Source organism: Lutra lutra, chromosome 13 (genome assembly GCF_902655055.1).
Source record: "Lutra lutra chromosome 13, mLutLut1.2, whole genome shotgun sequence".
Taxonomy (NCBI): Eukaryota; Metazoa; Chordata; class Mammalia; order Carnivora; family Mustelidae; genus Lutra; species Lutra lutra.
Window position 1 is genome coordinate 93,727,859 of NC_062290.1, and position 14,986 is coordinate 93,742,844.

At 63.5% G+C, this 14,986-nt stretch overlaps 1 protein-coding gene across 2 annotated transcripts in view; it reads right to left on the reverse strand.

The window, feature by feature from the left end:
* COL5A1 (collagen type V alpha 1 chain) overlaps positions 1 to 10,675 on the reverse strand; it is a 138,839-nt gene extending 128,164 nt beyond the window's left edge. For both annotated transcript variants that reach the window (XM_047699330.1, XM_047699329.1), the window contains exon 1: positions 10,131 to 10,675. In XM_047699330.1, coding sequence (XP_047555286.1) covers positions 10,131 to 10,266 — 136 coding nt within the window. In that variant the 5' untranslated portion in view covers positions 10,267 to 10,675. The remainder of the gene's footprint in view (positions 1 to 10,130) is intronic.
* Between the last annotated feature and the right edge of the window lie 4,311 nt (positions 10,676 to 14,986).

Below are 14,986 nucleotides of genomic sequence, written 5' to 3' on the forward strand. Positions count from 1 at the left end.
GATGGGCTGATTGGGAGCTTGGGGGCCCAACAGTGTAGGCCTGGCCTACACTGACCCCAGCATGCTCCTCTCCGCAGGTGGGCCCTGGTGGCATGGACACAACGGGAAGCCATGAAGTAAGGAAAATGGGGAGTGTCTCAAAGTTGAAGCAGCGTTCACTATATTCCTGGCGAGCAAGAAGATTTAAGAAGCTGGAAAGCCCCATGGTTTATGGCAACCAGGTGAAAACAGGCGGCGCTGGAGCCTGGGTTCTGGCACTTTCCATCCCGGGTGCGTCCCCTACCAGAGGGTCCTGGCAGTGGCCACAAACCCTCCTGGAACAGAAGGAACCCTGGGACAGACCTGAGACCTCCAGGCTACAAGTCCCAGGACGAATCTGCGAGGTTCACACACCATCCCCCTGATGGTGGAGATCCAAGACCATGGGCTTCCCCTCCCAGAGGCAGGACAGCGGGTAGCAAAGCCCGCCCCGGGGGTCTGGCCCCCACACTTCTCAACAGACTTCAACCCCAGGAACCCCCAAGCCCTCCAGTTCTGAGTGGATTCGTCAGCAAAACCACCCTGAGGCCAGAGGCCAGAGGCTTACAGAGTCCCACTAAAACCTCCAGTTCCTTCCCCAGGAGCCCGGGCCTGTCTGCTGTCGGACCTCGCGCCCCCCTCCCCACCCCAACAAAGTAGCTCCTCAGTGTTCGGTGCAGAACCTTGGACAGCAGCCCCCCAGGGAGTATTATCTGTCAAATGCACCGACCTCTCCTAGGTTCGCCCCCATCACCAGCTGGGCCCTCTGCACTAACTGGCCAGGCACCCGTCAAGTCCAGCAGAGCCCTGAACCCACACACAGAAGTCTTATCCCCACTGTCCCCTTGATGGTTCCTGCCCCCCCGAGCTCTGCCAGTACTAACCACCGGCACAAAAGAACCACAGTGTTATACGGTGCGACATGCTAGGAGCTGCAGCGACGACCTTGACCACAGACATCACCGTGATTCGCATGACTCTGTCTGCCCTGCTGCCCTGAACGCAGGATCCAGGACAGCGCGCCACGGGCTCTGCATCCACACACAGGCCACGCGCGCGAATCCGCGAATCCCCCCGGCCGCCCTTCTGCGTGCTGTCGTTGCCCCTCATCTGGAAGTAAGCTAACTCGGATCAGAGAGGTCCAGTGGGGCACTGAAGGTCCCACAGCCAGGGGCCACACCCGGCTCTCTTGGCCTCCGAAGCTGCTGTCCTTGTCCTGCGTGCTGACTCATCGGGCTTCCCACCCTCTTCTCCTGAACTTTCATTTCAAAACTCAAAGGAGCGATGGATGGCAGGAGGGACGGGCTGGCCCCACACAGGGAGAGGGAGCCCCGGAGGAGGTCCAGGCCCGGGCTCCATCTCGGGCTCTCGTCCTGGGGGATCCCCAGCTGAGCCTGCTCACAGCCCCCCACACAGGAAAGCAGACCTGCTCCCCCGCCTCCCTAGCTCCCAGTCAAGCCCAGAAACCACCCAGTTACCAGGCCAGGGTCCCAGACTCGGGGGGCTGCAGCGCTTTGCAAACTGCCAGCAAAGCCACCTCAGGACCAGCCCCTGGGGCCGGGGCATCACTGGGGTGGGGCGATGGTGGGGGGAGGCCTGCTCCAGCAGAAACCACTGCCAGGCCTCCCGTGTCCCTGCAGTCCTCAGCCCCAGCTTCTGGGCTGGGCCACTCCTGGCCACACCCTGTCCTCTGCTCTTTGGCCCCAGCAGCCTGAGAGCCCCCAGGGAAACAGAGTCGCGCATGCAGAGGGCACCCAGTGTCCCACTCAGGGCCTGGAGCAGGTGGAGAGCCCAGAGCCTGCCCCATGGGCCTGGCCCACGTTGTCCTTGGGCCTAAAGAGGACACCAAAGGGTGCCGCCTTCTCTCCCGTGGCACCTTAGCAAGTCCCAAGGGGCTCAGCTCTGAGGCCTGAATGAACTGCCCCCCGTGTACCCACACGGAGGCCCCAGATTCGTGTCCTGCACTGAACACACCGCAGTCGCGACCATAAGAAGCAGCGCTGTGATGGTCCTCAGGCAGTTCCTCCAGTCCTTCCAGCAGGCTTCTGAGACAGGCACTGCTCCTGTGCCCATTTCACAGATGAGAAAACTGGGACACAAAGAGGGGCTCCTCGGCGGGGAGCCTGGGCCCTCGGCATAGGCAAGATGCAGGCACCTGCCCTTCCAGCTCCCAGGGGAGCAAGGAGCCCCCCTACGTGCAACGCTACGGTCCTCTGGCCCAGGACACCCAGCTCTGAGCTCATCTCCATGTCCCTCAGGTCCCGCACAGACACTGCACAGAGAGGGAAGGACTCGCACTGAGTGTGCTGGGCAGAGTCGTAGCTGAGTGTGATGGGACGTCGGGGGTCAGTGGCACAGTCTGTGGGGTGCAGAGGAGTGGGGGGGCTGGATGGCATGAGATTAGCTGTGGGCAAACACTGGTCGACCCCACGTGGATTGTGGGGAGCTGCTGTGCTACCTTCAAAATTTGCCCTGATCACTGCTTCTTGAAGGTGGGACCACGCCAAGAAAGCAGGGCAGGCGTGGGAGTGGGGAGCCCCGGCCTCCTCCTCTTCCCTCCTGGCCTTTCTCCCCTTGTAGGTGTCCCCCCGACGCCACCAGGGATGCTGAAGCCTGTGACTTACCTAATCAGGGAGGGGGGGTGACCCTGAGAGAGCTCCAGCCTCCCCGCCAGCCCCTCCCACCCCCACTCTGGGCTGACTCCAGCTCCTCCCTGGAGCTCTTGCTCAAGGCCTCCCCATGCCAGCCCTACCACCCTATGTGTCCAAGAGGCCCTGCGTGGGTTCCCCAAGTTCAGTGAAATGTAGCCACTGTCCAAGCAGGACTTGCTGCGCTAAAGGGTCCTTATCTAAACTAAGACTCGGAATAACTTAATAATTCCCTGGAAAATAACCCCATTCGGAAACCCTGTTCCTGAGCTTCCAGCCTAGAAAGGCCTGGTCGCTCCGGCGCTCTGGGGCAAGCATTTTTAGTCTAAGAGGACCTGGAAGCTGGGGTCCCTTCCTCCTCTGCATAAAAGCAGCCAGAACACCCCTACTGTCTCCTCTGAAGGACAGCAGCGTCTCCACGGGGCGCTGGCACCAGAGACCACCTCCTCCACCTCCTTCCCCCGGAGCAAGCTGGAGCCCCCCCAGCACCGCACACTGTCTCCAGGGAACACAGAACAGGAAAGAGGTCCCAGTCACTTCTCCCCACAGACCCGGAACACTGGAGAGGCCCAAACAGGGCTCAGGCTTCCCACGACCAAAGAGAGCTCCCAGGATGAGAGGGGGCCCTTCCTCGTCCCCATCTCCCTGCATGCCCCCTGCAGATCTCTGGGCTCCTGGCTCTCCTGGCACGTGCTCCAAGAACCCATCCAGGTGGGCCAGGGCTCCAGGGGCCCACTGGGTGCACAGTCGCCCGGCTGTCCTCCCCAAGAAGGCCTTGACTTTCAGCAAGGCGCCCTATGGTGGGAACCGACCAGCCCAGTATCAGATGAAAAAGACAGCGAGGCCAAGGCTCCCAGACTGCCCACCGTGGGCAGGACACCACCTCGTTCTCCCGCACAAAGACAGAAACGAAAGCCCCAAGCTGCCAAGGCCCCCTCGCGGGGCATGGAGAATGGCAACCCGCACCAGCATCTGCGCTGGTCCCACACCGGGTCCCACTCCCCGTCCCACACCCGGTCCCACTCCCGAAGGTCCCCCTCCCGGTCCCACTCCCGGTCCCACTCCGGGTCCTACACCCGCAGGAGGCAGCTTCTCGCTCGGGGGCGGAGGACCGGCGGTCTGCGAAGCCTCCACCTGCGCCTCTGCGGGATGGGACCAGCCGCACCCAGCGCAGGCTGGTGGGAGCCCAGCACGCGTCTCACTGAAGAGGACCAGGAACCAGAGGAAGGACACCGCTGGGAAAGCGCCCTCGGTCCTCCAAGCAGCGCCTCCCTTCAAACTCACCCAGGGCAGGCCTCTAGCAACCTCGGGCCCGACAAAACAGGCTGGACTCTGATTGGCCAGCGCGCCACAGGGGAGGCCCCACACGTCGGGCGCGGGGCCCAGCCTCTGGGACCCTCCACCGGGGGGAACGGCCTCCGGAGCTGCTCGCCGCTCTCGGTCACCCTGGGCGGAGCGGAAGACGACTGCCGCCGGCTTGCGGGGACGCTAAAGCGCACGCTGTCCTGGTGTCTGTCCGGGTGGGATCGCGGCTTTCCTGCGCAGGCCCAGAGCTTCAGCCCCGCCGCCACCACGGCCGCCGGCGCACCCACGCGGCTTGTGGCAGTCGGTGAAGCAGAGCTCACTGGGGTCCCGACTGCCACGGCACTGGCCCAAGACCAGCCACACAGGGCCGGCCGCCTGCCCAGCAGGTGCTGGAAGCGAAGGACCCTCGGGCTGGCGCTCAGAGACGTCTCAGCGCCTCCGGGGCCTCTGTGCAATGGAATTTGGAGAAACTGGGTCACACTGTGGTTCCATTTCCTGGGCCTGAGTCACCGAAGAATGGCGACACTTACTTCTAACTGGGGTTACCACTGAGGTTGGGGCTCTACCAGAAAACACGGGGTGAGTCAAAGCTGACGGCCGATGCCTCAGACCGAGTGACCCCCATGACCCGCACCACGTAGCCACCCACACCCCCTCACAGCCACACACACCCTCACAGCCACACACACTCACAGCCACACACACACTCACACACACCCCCACACAGCCACACACACCCTCACAGTCACACACACACCCTCACAGCCACACACACACTCACAGCCACACACCCCCGCACAGCCCGTCGAGCATTCCTTCGTCCCATGAACGGCCCTCCAGCCACCTGGGACAGCGCCAGCAACGAGCAGCATCTGAGCCGGCAGAGTCCCCACCTGCACGCCCCCCAGTGTGAACATGTCCAGGGCACCTGCCATCACTCATGGTCACGTGCAGAAGACCAGAGTCCCGCGGGGGGGATGTGGGCAGGTCCGTTCCCATCTCTGGACTCAACTCCTCCTTGCAAAGTGGGGGTGGCCCGAGGAGGAAGAGGAGCTACCTCCGCCCCTTGGCCTCAGCACCACGGATGTCCCGGCGAACAGTCTAATAAACAGGGGACATTTCCTGTGTCACCACTTCTTCTGTTTCTCCCACGAGGGAGGCGCTAGCGTGACCGTCCACGGGAGAGAGAGGGACTCGGTCACGCAGCCAGCCAGCAAGCAGGACCCCACACCCACTGCCTTGGGCGGCCTCGGGGTCTGGGAAGGACTCACGGTGATAACTGGGCTCACTCCGTGCTCTGCACATGTTATGCACCAAACCCCCACAAAGAACCCTGCAGGACTTAGGACTGTCACCCTCTTCTTAAAAATAGGGAAACTGAGGCACGGGGGTGCTAAACGCCCAGTTGGTAGGAGTGGAGCTGGGGTGTGGCTGCCCTGAGCATCACCCATGGGGTTCCCCATGCTGTGCCCCCAGCCCTGCAGGTCTGCCCGCGAGAAGAGACAAAGCCGGCTCCGCCTTCAGGATCTCAGGATCCCCGCGAGCCAAGCCAGGCCAGAGATCTTAAAAGGGCCAGTTGGCAGAGTGTAGACACCAGAGTGCCTTCTGCGGGGGGACCCACATACGGGAGGAGAGAAACTGCAGCTCCTCATCGCCGCCCTCCTGGGAGTAAAAGCATCTCATCAAAGGGTGGGGCCCAGCAGAACCTCGCACGACCCCCACCTCGTGGCTCCCCAGCAGGCTCCGGGGCCGCGGTTCATCTCCGAGTCTCCCATCTGGTGGGGCTGAGGGGGCACCCATGGTAGGGAGGTCAATGTCACCTTGCCCCAGGCTGCCCAAACACAGAAGGTCCTCGGGAGACCACAAGACACAGGCATACGCAGAGACAGGACACACAGACACGTGGATTCACACAAATCAGCATGTCACGCATGAGCACGTGCCCGACACGTGCACCCAGAAACACACACATGTGCCCAAGGGGCTTGTCAAGCATGTCCCAGGCAACTCGTGCAAATGAACCAGGAGGCGACGTGGAGCCGATGAGGGGCGCACACTGACCCAGCCTGGGGGGGGACAGAAGCCTCTGGGAATGGGGCCTCCTTGGACAACCACACCTCCCTCTGCCAGGCTACTTCTGGGATGGGGGGCGGGGGTCACAGCGCGCTCGCTTGCTCGGTTCCTCGTGCAGAAATGCCGCCCAAACAGCAGCCATGGCATGTCCTCCCTTACGCGGGGCTCACGCGAAAGCGGGCAGTCCTCACGGCCACCCCTCAAAGCAACGCGGCCCATTTTCCAGATAGGAAAGATGAGGCAGGGTGACTGGCCCAGACCAGCCACCCCAAGTGGGTCTCAGAGGCGAAACTCCACAACTGTCCATGCTGCCCTTGGGGTTCAGCCATCAGATACCCCCTCCCACACCTAACTGCCTGTCCCCCAGCACAAGAACCCAAAGTCATGGCCAGAAGCCACCCCCTCACCGCAGGCTGACACCGAGGCTGTCAGTTTGTCTGCAGAACTCACCCAGCCACTCAGGGCACCGGCCTCGCATGCAGGTGCAGAGAGGGTTAAAGAAGCTCCCAGGTCTCCGTCCATCCCCCCCCACCCCACAGAGACCCCCTCTTTCTCACTGCAGCCACTTCTGAAGCACCGCCCTCCCAGGACAAGCGGAGCTGGGGGCGCCCTGCCAACCGAGTTAATGAGGGGCTTTCCAGCCAAGGGAAGCAGCCCCAGAGAACACGAACACCAGAGCAGAGTTTGGAATGTCCTGCCGAGAAGGAGGAGAAGGAGGGGCAGACGAGAGTAAAGTCAGAGGTGGAGGAGGGCACCTGCTAAGGAAGGGGAAGAAGAGGGCAGGAAAGACCAAGTTTGGCATCACCTCCTCCAGGAAGCTTCCCCAGATCTCCCCAGTGGGGCCAGCCCTCCCAGACTAAGTAAGGTGACACGTGACACTTGGCACAAAAATGAAGAGTGGAACAAAGCCCTGTGCCCCTGCCCAGAAGACTCAGAGCTCCAGCAGTGAGGAGCTCTGCCCCCTTCACCTCTGCCCTCCCATATCCCTCCAGGTCAGCCTGCGTGGAAGGCCCTCAGGGTCCAGCCAGGTCTTGAGGATGAGTGAAGGGCCAGTTAAAGCAAAGGAATGGGAGAGTGGAGACTGCAACCCATCTGGTCCCTCTGGAAGGCATTCCAGTGAAAAAGGAAGGAGGGGGAAGGGGGGAGGAGGGAGAAGAAGGGAAGGGGGGTAGGTGGAGGGGGGAGGGAGCGAGGGAGGGAGGGAAGAAGGAAGGAAAGAAGGGGTGGAGGGAGGGAGGAAAGAAGGAAGGAGGGAGTGGAGGGAAGGGAAGAGAGGAGAGAGAAGGAAGGAAGGAAGAAGTGGAGGGAGGGGGAGCAAAAGCAACCGGCCCTCCCTCACCCTGGGGCCACAGGGGGCAGGACCTCCCCACACTGCTTGGGTCACCAGGCCTCTCCCAGGGAGAGCTAATAAATGGAGGTGAAGAGGTGCCCCCCACCGTCCCCCCTAAGTCTGAGGCATTGAGGTGTGGCCATGTCAGAAGCACTGGCCAGACAGACCCAGAATCTGGGGTCCCTCATCCTGCAGGCCTGTGTGAGGGTCCAGTGAGATGACATGGCCAGGCAGGGGTCAGCACATGCATGACCAAGGTGACCAGGGCCCAGGGTCTGCAGGGGCAGGGACCCTGCTTTGCTCCTTAAATTCGGCCCACGGGCTCAGCCAGGGCGCCTCAGGGGTGTTGGTGACTCATCCCTGACTCTCGGGGCTCACCGCTAGTCTGGCCTCTGCTGTCCTGTTATTAAGTGGGGGGCAGGGGGCAGTGGGCATCTGCTCCCCGCCCCCCTCGGCTCCACCCAAGCCGTGTCTGAGATCCAGGGAGGAGGCAGGGCCAGAGGGCCAGAAGGCAGGGGCGGGGCGGGCAGGCATCAGCTGTGCTGGGCTAAGGGCGTGGCCGCGGTGGCCGTCCAGAAATATCTGAAGGGTGGGGTAACGGGGCAGGCTCTGGCCAGCACCCCAGAAAGGGCCCTGAAGCAACATGACAGGAGAAGGCCCTCTGGGCTCCGGCCCCAGGAAGACACTCCTGCCTGCCGCCCTGCCGGGTGGTCACACCGCTGGGCTGGGCAGTGACCGCAGCCGCAGCCCCTCCTGTCACTGAAATCTGGACCCCGATGAGGGCAAGGAGGACTCCGGAGCTCCTCCCCCTGCCTGTTCTCTTCTGGGGAGGCGGGCGAGGGGGAAGGATGGAAAAGGGTGTCTCTCCAGCCAACTTGATTGAGTCAGAGGGAATTTAACCATTTCGCATCTGTCAAGCCCCGCAAAACTTGGACAACCCTGCCCACAAAATTACTGCGAGAAGCAGTCACGTGACCAGAGCCGCCCAATGCCGGGCTGAGGAGATGACCTCAATTTCCAAATATTGGGGTCATGTTTCATTTCACATACTCTGCCTCGCGCCTTACAACGCTAACCGGCCCCAAATGCAATCTTACTTTTCATTCCTTCACACACTTGGCCAAGGAGAAGGTAGGAAAAAAGAGCCATGTTCAGGGAAAACTCGGAAAACATCTGGCGAGTCCCAAAATGGAGAGAAGAACAAGCTCCCGCCTCCCGCATCTGGGGTGCCTGGCCGCCCACATGGGACCCCTGCGCTGCCCTGCCCCGGACTTCAAAACCCATCCCACCCCGGGAAGTGGGGACAGGTCGGGAACCTGCTCAGAAAGGTGACTTTTTCACATGCTTTCCAACTGCCGTTCCGACCAAAGCCAACTGTGCAAGTTCTCGGCCCCTCTGCCACGCCTCTGCTTCCAAGGGGCCGCCCGCGCCCTCGGGGAGCAGGACACCGTTAACACCCGGTGCCCCCTGACCACATCCCCCAGTGCACTGCAGGCCACTGTCCTGGAGACCACGACTGTCCTCCACCTTCAGCTGATCCCCAGAGTCAGTCCAGGATCTTGGGCAGGTTACTGGCATCTGGGGTTTAAGACAGCAGGTCCCCAGAGCTAGGCTCGGCACCCCGTGTCTCCCCCAGCCCCATGTTGGCGGGACACACTGACTCCTGCTCATAGCCTTTGGCCCACCACACGCTCAACATGCCAGGAAAAAGGGAGAGAGTATCTTAATTGGCAAGCGGAACATGGAAAGTGATTCTTCCCACATGGTTTCAAATTACAAAGCGGAGGAGAGAAGGGGGCGGCAGCAGAGCCCTCCCTCCCGCCAGCTGGGGCAGCTGAGCCCACTGCCCCACCCCTGTGCCCCTCACTTTTCCTGACCTCGCACCAGCAGCCCCAAGCCTTGTCTCCCCACCCATTAATGGGGACTGGGAGGAGGGGGTCTGGGGCTGCTGGTGTCTGAGGCTGTGTGAAGACCCACTGCACAGGTGATCACCAAGGTGATGCTTAGAATCCACTGTCCCATCGGGGGGCTGAGTGGGAGGGAGTGGGGAGCTGTAAGACTCCCCAAGGGAGAGGGCTCCCTCCACGTGAGACCTCTGGCAGGAGGAGTGCCCCATCTGGGCACCATCTGAACCACTCTGCCCGACCTTCACCATCACACACACAAAAAAAGACCAACCTGCCTCCCAGGGGGTCAGGAGGTTTGGGGGGGGGATGGGATTAGGAGCAGGGCTGGTCTAGCAGCCTCCCGGCTCCCCGGACGGAGGGGCACCTAGTAGCCAGGATGGCAAGACTCAGAGGAGAGCAGAGACCGGGCCTGGCGTGTGCCTGGGGGAGAAGGGCAGGGCTTGCGGGCTCAAGCCTCTGGGATGCCCCCACCAGCGACCAGTGTCCCCTCGCCCGGCAGCCCGGCCTGAATGGACGGGCTGTGACTCTAGGGGGCGACCCTTCCCCGTTTTCAGGAGAGGAAGTTGGGCAGCCGCGCGCGAGTGCTGCGGGAGAAGCTAAGTTTCGGGACAAAGTTTGCCGGCCTCGTGGACAGCCCCTCTGGCTGCTCCGACGCGGGGTCGTGCCCCGGCACGCGCGACAGCCCCCCCGGCCGGCCCTTGGGCGCGCGGGGCACCGCGCTGGCGCGTCTCCGTCCCCCGCGCTCACAGCCGGCTTCGGGGAGGCGGCCCGCGCCCTCCCGAGCCCGGGGACAGCGCCAGGAAGGCCGGCGGGGCCACGATGACAGCCGCCCCCGCGCCCGGCCCTTACCTGCGCGGCTCGGAGGCGGCGCCCACAGCAGCAGCAGCAGCAGCAGCAGCAGCAGCGGCGGCGGCGACGGCGGGGACAGCAGCGGGGCGCCCGGGCGCGGCGGGCTGCGCGCTTTCCAGCGGGTGTGGACGTCCATGCCGGCGGGGCGCGGGTCGGGGCGCGCGGGGACACGCGGGGGCGCGGGGCACGGCCCGGGAGGGAGCGGACTCGGCGGGGACCGCGCGCTTCAGGAAGTCATGGGGAGCCGGCGCCCGCGTTCTCTTTGTGGCGGCGGCTTCGGGCCGGGGCCGGCTGGCGCGCTCGCCCACGGGCGGGGGTCGACCTTGGCCCCGGGGCGGCCGGGACCCCACTCGGCTCGCAGCCCGCGCCTCCTCGCCTCCTCCGACTCCTTCTCGCCGCCTCCTCGCCGCCGCCGCCCCGCGACCCGCTCCCCGTGGGCGCTCCGCTCGAGCGAGGTCGTGCGCCAGCCGCGGGGACCGGGAGTGCCGACCTCGCCTTGGGCGCCGTGCGCTTTTCCCCCCTTCGCCTCCCTCCCTCGCGCCGGGAAGGCACCCGCCGAGGCTGTCGATCCCCCGCGCCCGCAGCAAATCAGAGCGCGGCGCCGCGCTCGGCCGGGCCGGCCCCCGCCTCCCACTGGGCGCCGCGGGCGCGGGGGTGGGGCCAGCGGGCGAGTCGCGGCGAGGAAGGGGCTGGCCCGGGGCCGGCGCGGGCGCGGGGCGGGCGCGGGGCGGGGGCGGCGGCGTCGCCCCGCGAGTGCGCGCGGACGCGCCCCGCGGCCCACCCGGGCCCCAGACCCCTCCCGCCCGGGTGCCCGCACCTGGCCCACCCCCAGGAGCCACACTGGCGGGACCCCGGGTTTGATCACTTGGGGTTAAAAAAGAAAAGAAGTTGCAGCGCGGCCCAACTTTTTCTTTTACGTGGAGGAGTTCCGAGCTCGTCTTCTGGGCGGAGACTGAACGTCTAATCCTGCCAGATCGGGGCGCCCAAGACTGTGGCCATCTCGTCTCCCCGCCCAGAGGACCCGCCCTGCACCTTCCCTCTCCCTGCAGACTGGGCGCGGGAGCCCAAGTTAGGGTCTGACTTCCCAAGGGTCCCGGAAGGAGCTTGGAGGTTGCGCCTCTGGGATCTTAATCAGGGGCAGTTGGCAGGCAACCCCCCACTCCCCTCCTCACTTCTGCCTCGTCCCTGGTGACCCCTCTGCCACAAGAGGCAACCAGAGAAGATGCCCCTTGGGGAAGTGACGGCAGGCAAAGGAGTAGGGGTCGGGACCTGCTGCCCTGGGGACCGCTGTGGGGGGCCTCCCCTCACTTCTTTAAGCCTTGGGGAGGTGTCCCTGGAGCAGCAGGCTGCCCCTTCCATCGGCCCCCCAGGCCCAGAAAGCCACCCTTCTGGGAGGGCTGCCGAGCTGGTTCTTAGAAAGAGAAGGTGTGAAGGCAAATCAAAAGTTTTGTCCACCCCACTGAGGCGTCCACCCCCACCCTCCTCAGCCAACAATTTTCCCGCCTGGGTGCTGGGACAGGGCTGGGGCCCGTCTCCCTGTCTCCAGACTGGTGGGGCGCTCCCCAAATGCCCTTAGTCCCCACCATTCGGGGCAAAGTTAACTGGGCTGGGACGGCCACATGTTGCTTCTTGAGGTGGGTGGTGGGTGGCGGCCGCCAGCTTGCTGGCTGGTTCCCCGTGTGCCCTCCCGTGCGCCCTCCCGTGCGCCCACAGAGCAAGCAGACGTGCGCGAGACACTCTAAGTAAAGCGACTGTTCTTTCTGGTTGTCATCATTCTTTGGGGGTTTTTTGTGTTCTGGGGTTTTTTGCAACCTGTGTAAATCATACACATGATTAGGGGAAGAGTGTGTGTGAGCTGTGTGCACGCATGTGTTTATGTATGAGGGAGGGGTGTGTGTGTGTGTGTGTGTGTGTGTTGGTAACGCTAGAGCTGGTCCTTTTATGCAACTTAATGAGACCTTCCACCTAACACTCCCGAGCCCCCAGCCCCCAGCCCCCAGCCCTGTCTGGGTCCTAGCCTGCCCCCCACCAGTGGGAAGGCCAGCCTCCCTCCTTGACCTGGGGTGCTGACATAGGTCAGTGGCCTGGCTACTGGGAAACACTACAGACTTGGGGGTTCCAGCGTTTCCCCCAAGGACACAGGGCAGTCCCTCCTGGACACTCAGAGGGCCCATCAGGCACCCACCCAGCCTCCCTCTCTGCAGGGACAAGAAGGCTTGCAGCTCACAGCCTTGAGGAGACAAGACAGATGCATCCTGTCCTATCTCTGGAGATCAAGGAGCACGATGTCTTGGCCAAGTTGACAAAGGTGGGTTTCCTCTCCATCCAAGCCTAGAGGTAGGTCAGGAGGCAAGTTTCCATCCCACCAGGAAAGTCAAAGAAAAGGCCCCAAACTGGGCGGCCTGACCCACTATCCTGGGACTGTAGGAGAATTTGACTGTCTGGATCACAGCTTGAACGCCGGTGGGCACAGTGAGACAGTCAGCAACCCTACAGGGGACGCAGCAGGGTCAGGGACTCACCCAAAATGCCAGCTCATCTGTGCTGGAGCCAGATTTCTCACACCAATTGGCCTTCGGGCCCGAAACACGTTGATCACCTCACCCAGATTCACACAACAGTGACGTTCTGTGACCCCAAGCCCAGCATCCCCCCCAGCCCCCACCCCGGCCCTCCCGCGACTGATTAAAATGAAGAGCCAGTGAAAACTTCATTTAGCTCTTGGCTCTGGAGAGTCTGTGGTGAGCGAGACACCAGGGTCCTTTCAGCATGGGCCTGGGGGTGCCCAGACAGTCTGTCATCCACCTGTGCCGGGAGCGGCCCCCCCGTCTGCAAGTGTCCTCCCTGCATCCTCTGTAGTTAATGCCAGTTTCTGCTCCCGCCCACCCCGGCGCCTGTGCTTCTAGTCATGGGAGGGACTCGCCACCATCCAGGGCTCTGTGCACCCCGGCCACTGTCACAGTATGTGTCCCATGGTGCCCGGGGGACAGCGGGGCAGTCCAGGTGTGACCCGAGCTTTGCAGCAGGGATCTAAGCGTCCGGCTCGCCCTCCCGCTGCTGGGAGCCCTTCTCACACACTGTGAGCAGAGGAGTTGTGGCTCTCCGTGTGAGCACCGTGCCTTGTCTCCCACCCCCCATCCTGGGGCGGTTTCAGCCCCCCGCCTCCCATCTTAAGGGGCCACTCAGCCTCTCAGAGTCATTGCCTGCCTGGGAAATGGCTGGCCCATTCCCAGAGGAACCTCCAAGGCAGCCGGTTCCTTCTTTCCTTCCCCTCTGCAGGCGGGAGCTTCGGGGCCCTCAGATACAGGGTTGGAGCCCAAGTATCTGCTTTCCCTCCAAGAGATCAGTGTTTGCTGGGGCACCAAGGCGGGCCCAGGGCGTCTGGGGGGCACCCAGGGTGAGTGGCTGGGGCTGCGCCCACCACCACCCACAGTGGGGGGTAGCCTTGGGGCGAGTTCGCTGCGGCTGTCCAAGGAGGATGTGCACACCCGTATCCCACCCCTGCAGGTGGTGTCCTGGGCTGGGGCCCCAGTGGCAGCCACAAGTGAGTCTCCCCAGAATTGTGCAGCCGGGGCGCTCAGCACGCTGGGCCACGCTCTGCCCACAGCAGGGGCTCCCTCCACACAGGGGGCTGGTTCTATTAATCCTAGGGTAACCTCTGAACAATTACTAGCCAAGGTCACCACTTTAAAGACCAAGGACACAGCATGTCCTTCGTCACGCCATTGTCAACACGTTCCTCATTCCACGAGGAGTCGGTGGAAGAGGGCAGGGAGAGGGCTGGGTGGGCCCAACAGCAGGCCCGGGCCAGGCTCCCCCAGCCAGCAGTCGGCAGGGACGGGGCATAAACAGGGCAAGCCAGTGTCTGACGGTCCTGGGGCAGGAAATCCTGAACGAAGGTGTCACTGGTTCTTGTAGGCCTCTCTGGGAGTGCAGGTGGCCTTCCCCTCTCCCTGTCCCCATCCTCCGTCCTTGCCTGTCAGTGTCGGAACTCTTCCCAGAAGGACAGCGAGTCGTACTGAATGAGGTCACCCGAAAATGAAGACGACTTTTTTTTTTAACTTCCATCACCTCTTGAGAGGACTTGTCACCAGAGCCACCTCGGAGGCGCTGGGGCCGGAGATTCAGCACGGGAACGGAGGAGCACGGTTCGGCACACACAACCGTGGCAGTCCCCGTCTGTGGGCCTTCTGGAGAAATCCAGGGCACTGTGTTTCCGGGACAATACGGGCATTCTGACGCCCACGGAGGTCCGGGTGGGACCACGTCCAGCAGGAGGGACCTCCGTTGGCACCTCACCCTGGCTGCTGGTCCCGCCCTGCCCCTAGTCTCACTCGTTTGGCCCACGGGGTGGAGCGTCTAGTATGTGACGCTGGGTGGGGAGGGGGCAGCACCAGGCTGAGGCACGGCCACCTGCTGTGAAGGCTCCTGAGTCCCCAGAGCCTCCTTTCTCCCTCCCTACCCTTCGCGGGATCCAGGACCCCTGGCCTGCTTCAGGAGCCCCAGATCGAGAGGCTCGGGGCGTGCGGAGGAACACGTCGCCATCTGCGTGACCGTCCGCGGGCGAGCAGGGGCACCCAGGCGTCGTGGGCAGCCTCGCAGCTCCAGCAGGTCAGTGGACGGGCAGGGTGGCGTCCCGGCCCGGCTCAGCTCACCGTCCGACGTGCTGGGCGAACCAGACCGCGCAGTGGGCTGTGCGGGAAGAGCCGGCGCGGGGACTCGGGCTCTCGTGTTCGGGCCCTCGTCCCCGCCGGACCCGACGGGTTTACTCAGCTGGCCTCCCCACGGCGCTCTCCCCCAAGCGCGGTGAAAGTCCCACAGCTCTGAGAAGGGAAGGCCCCTCCCCACGCCATCAC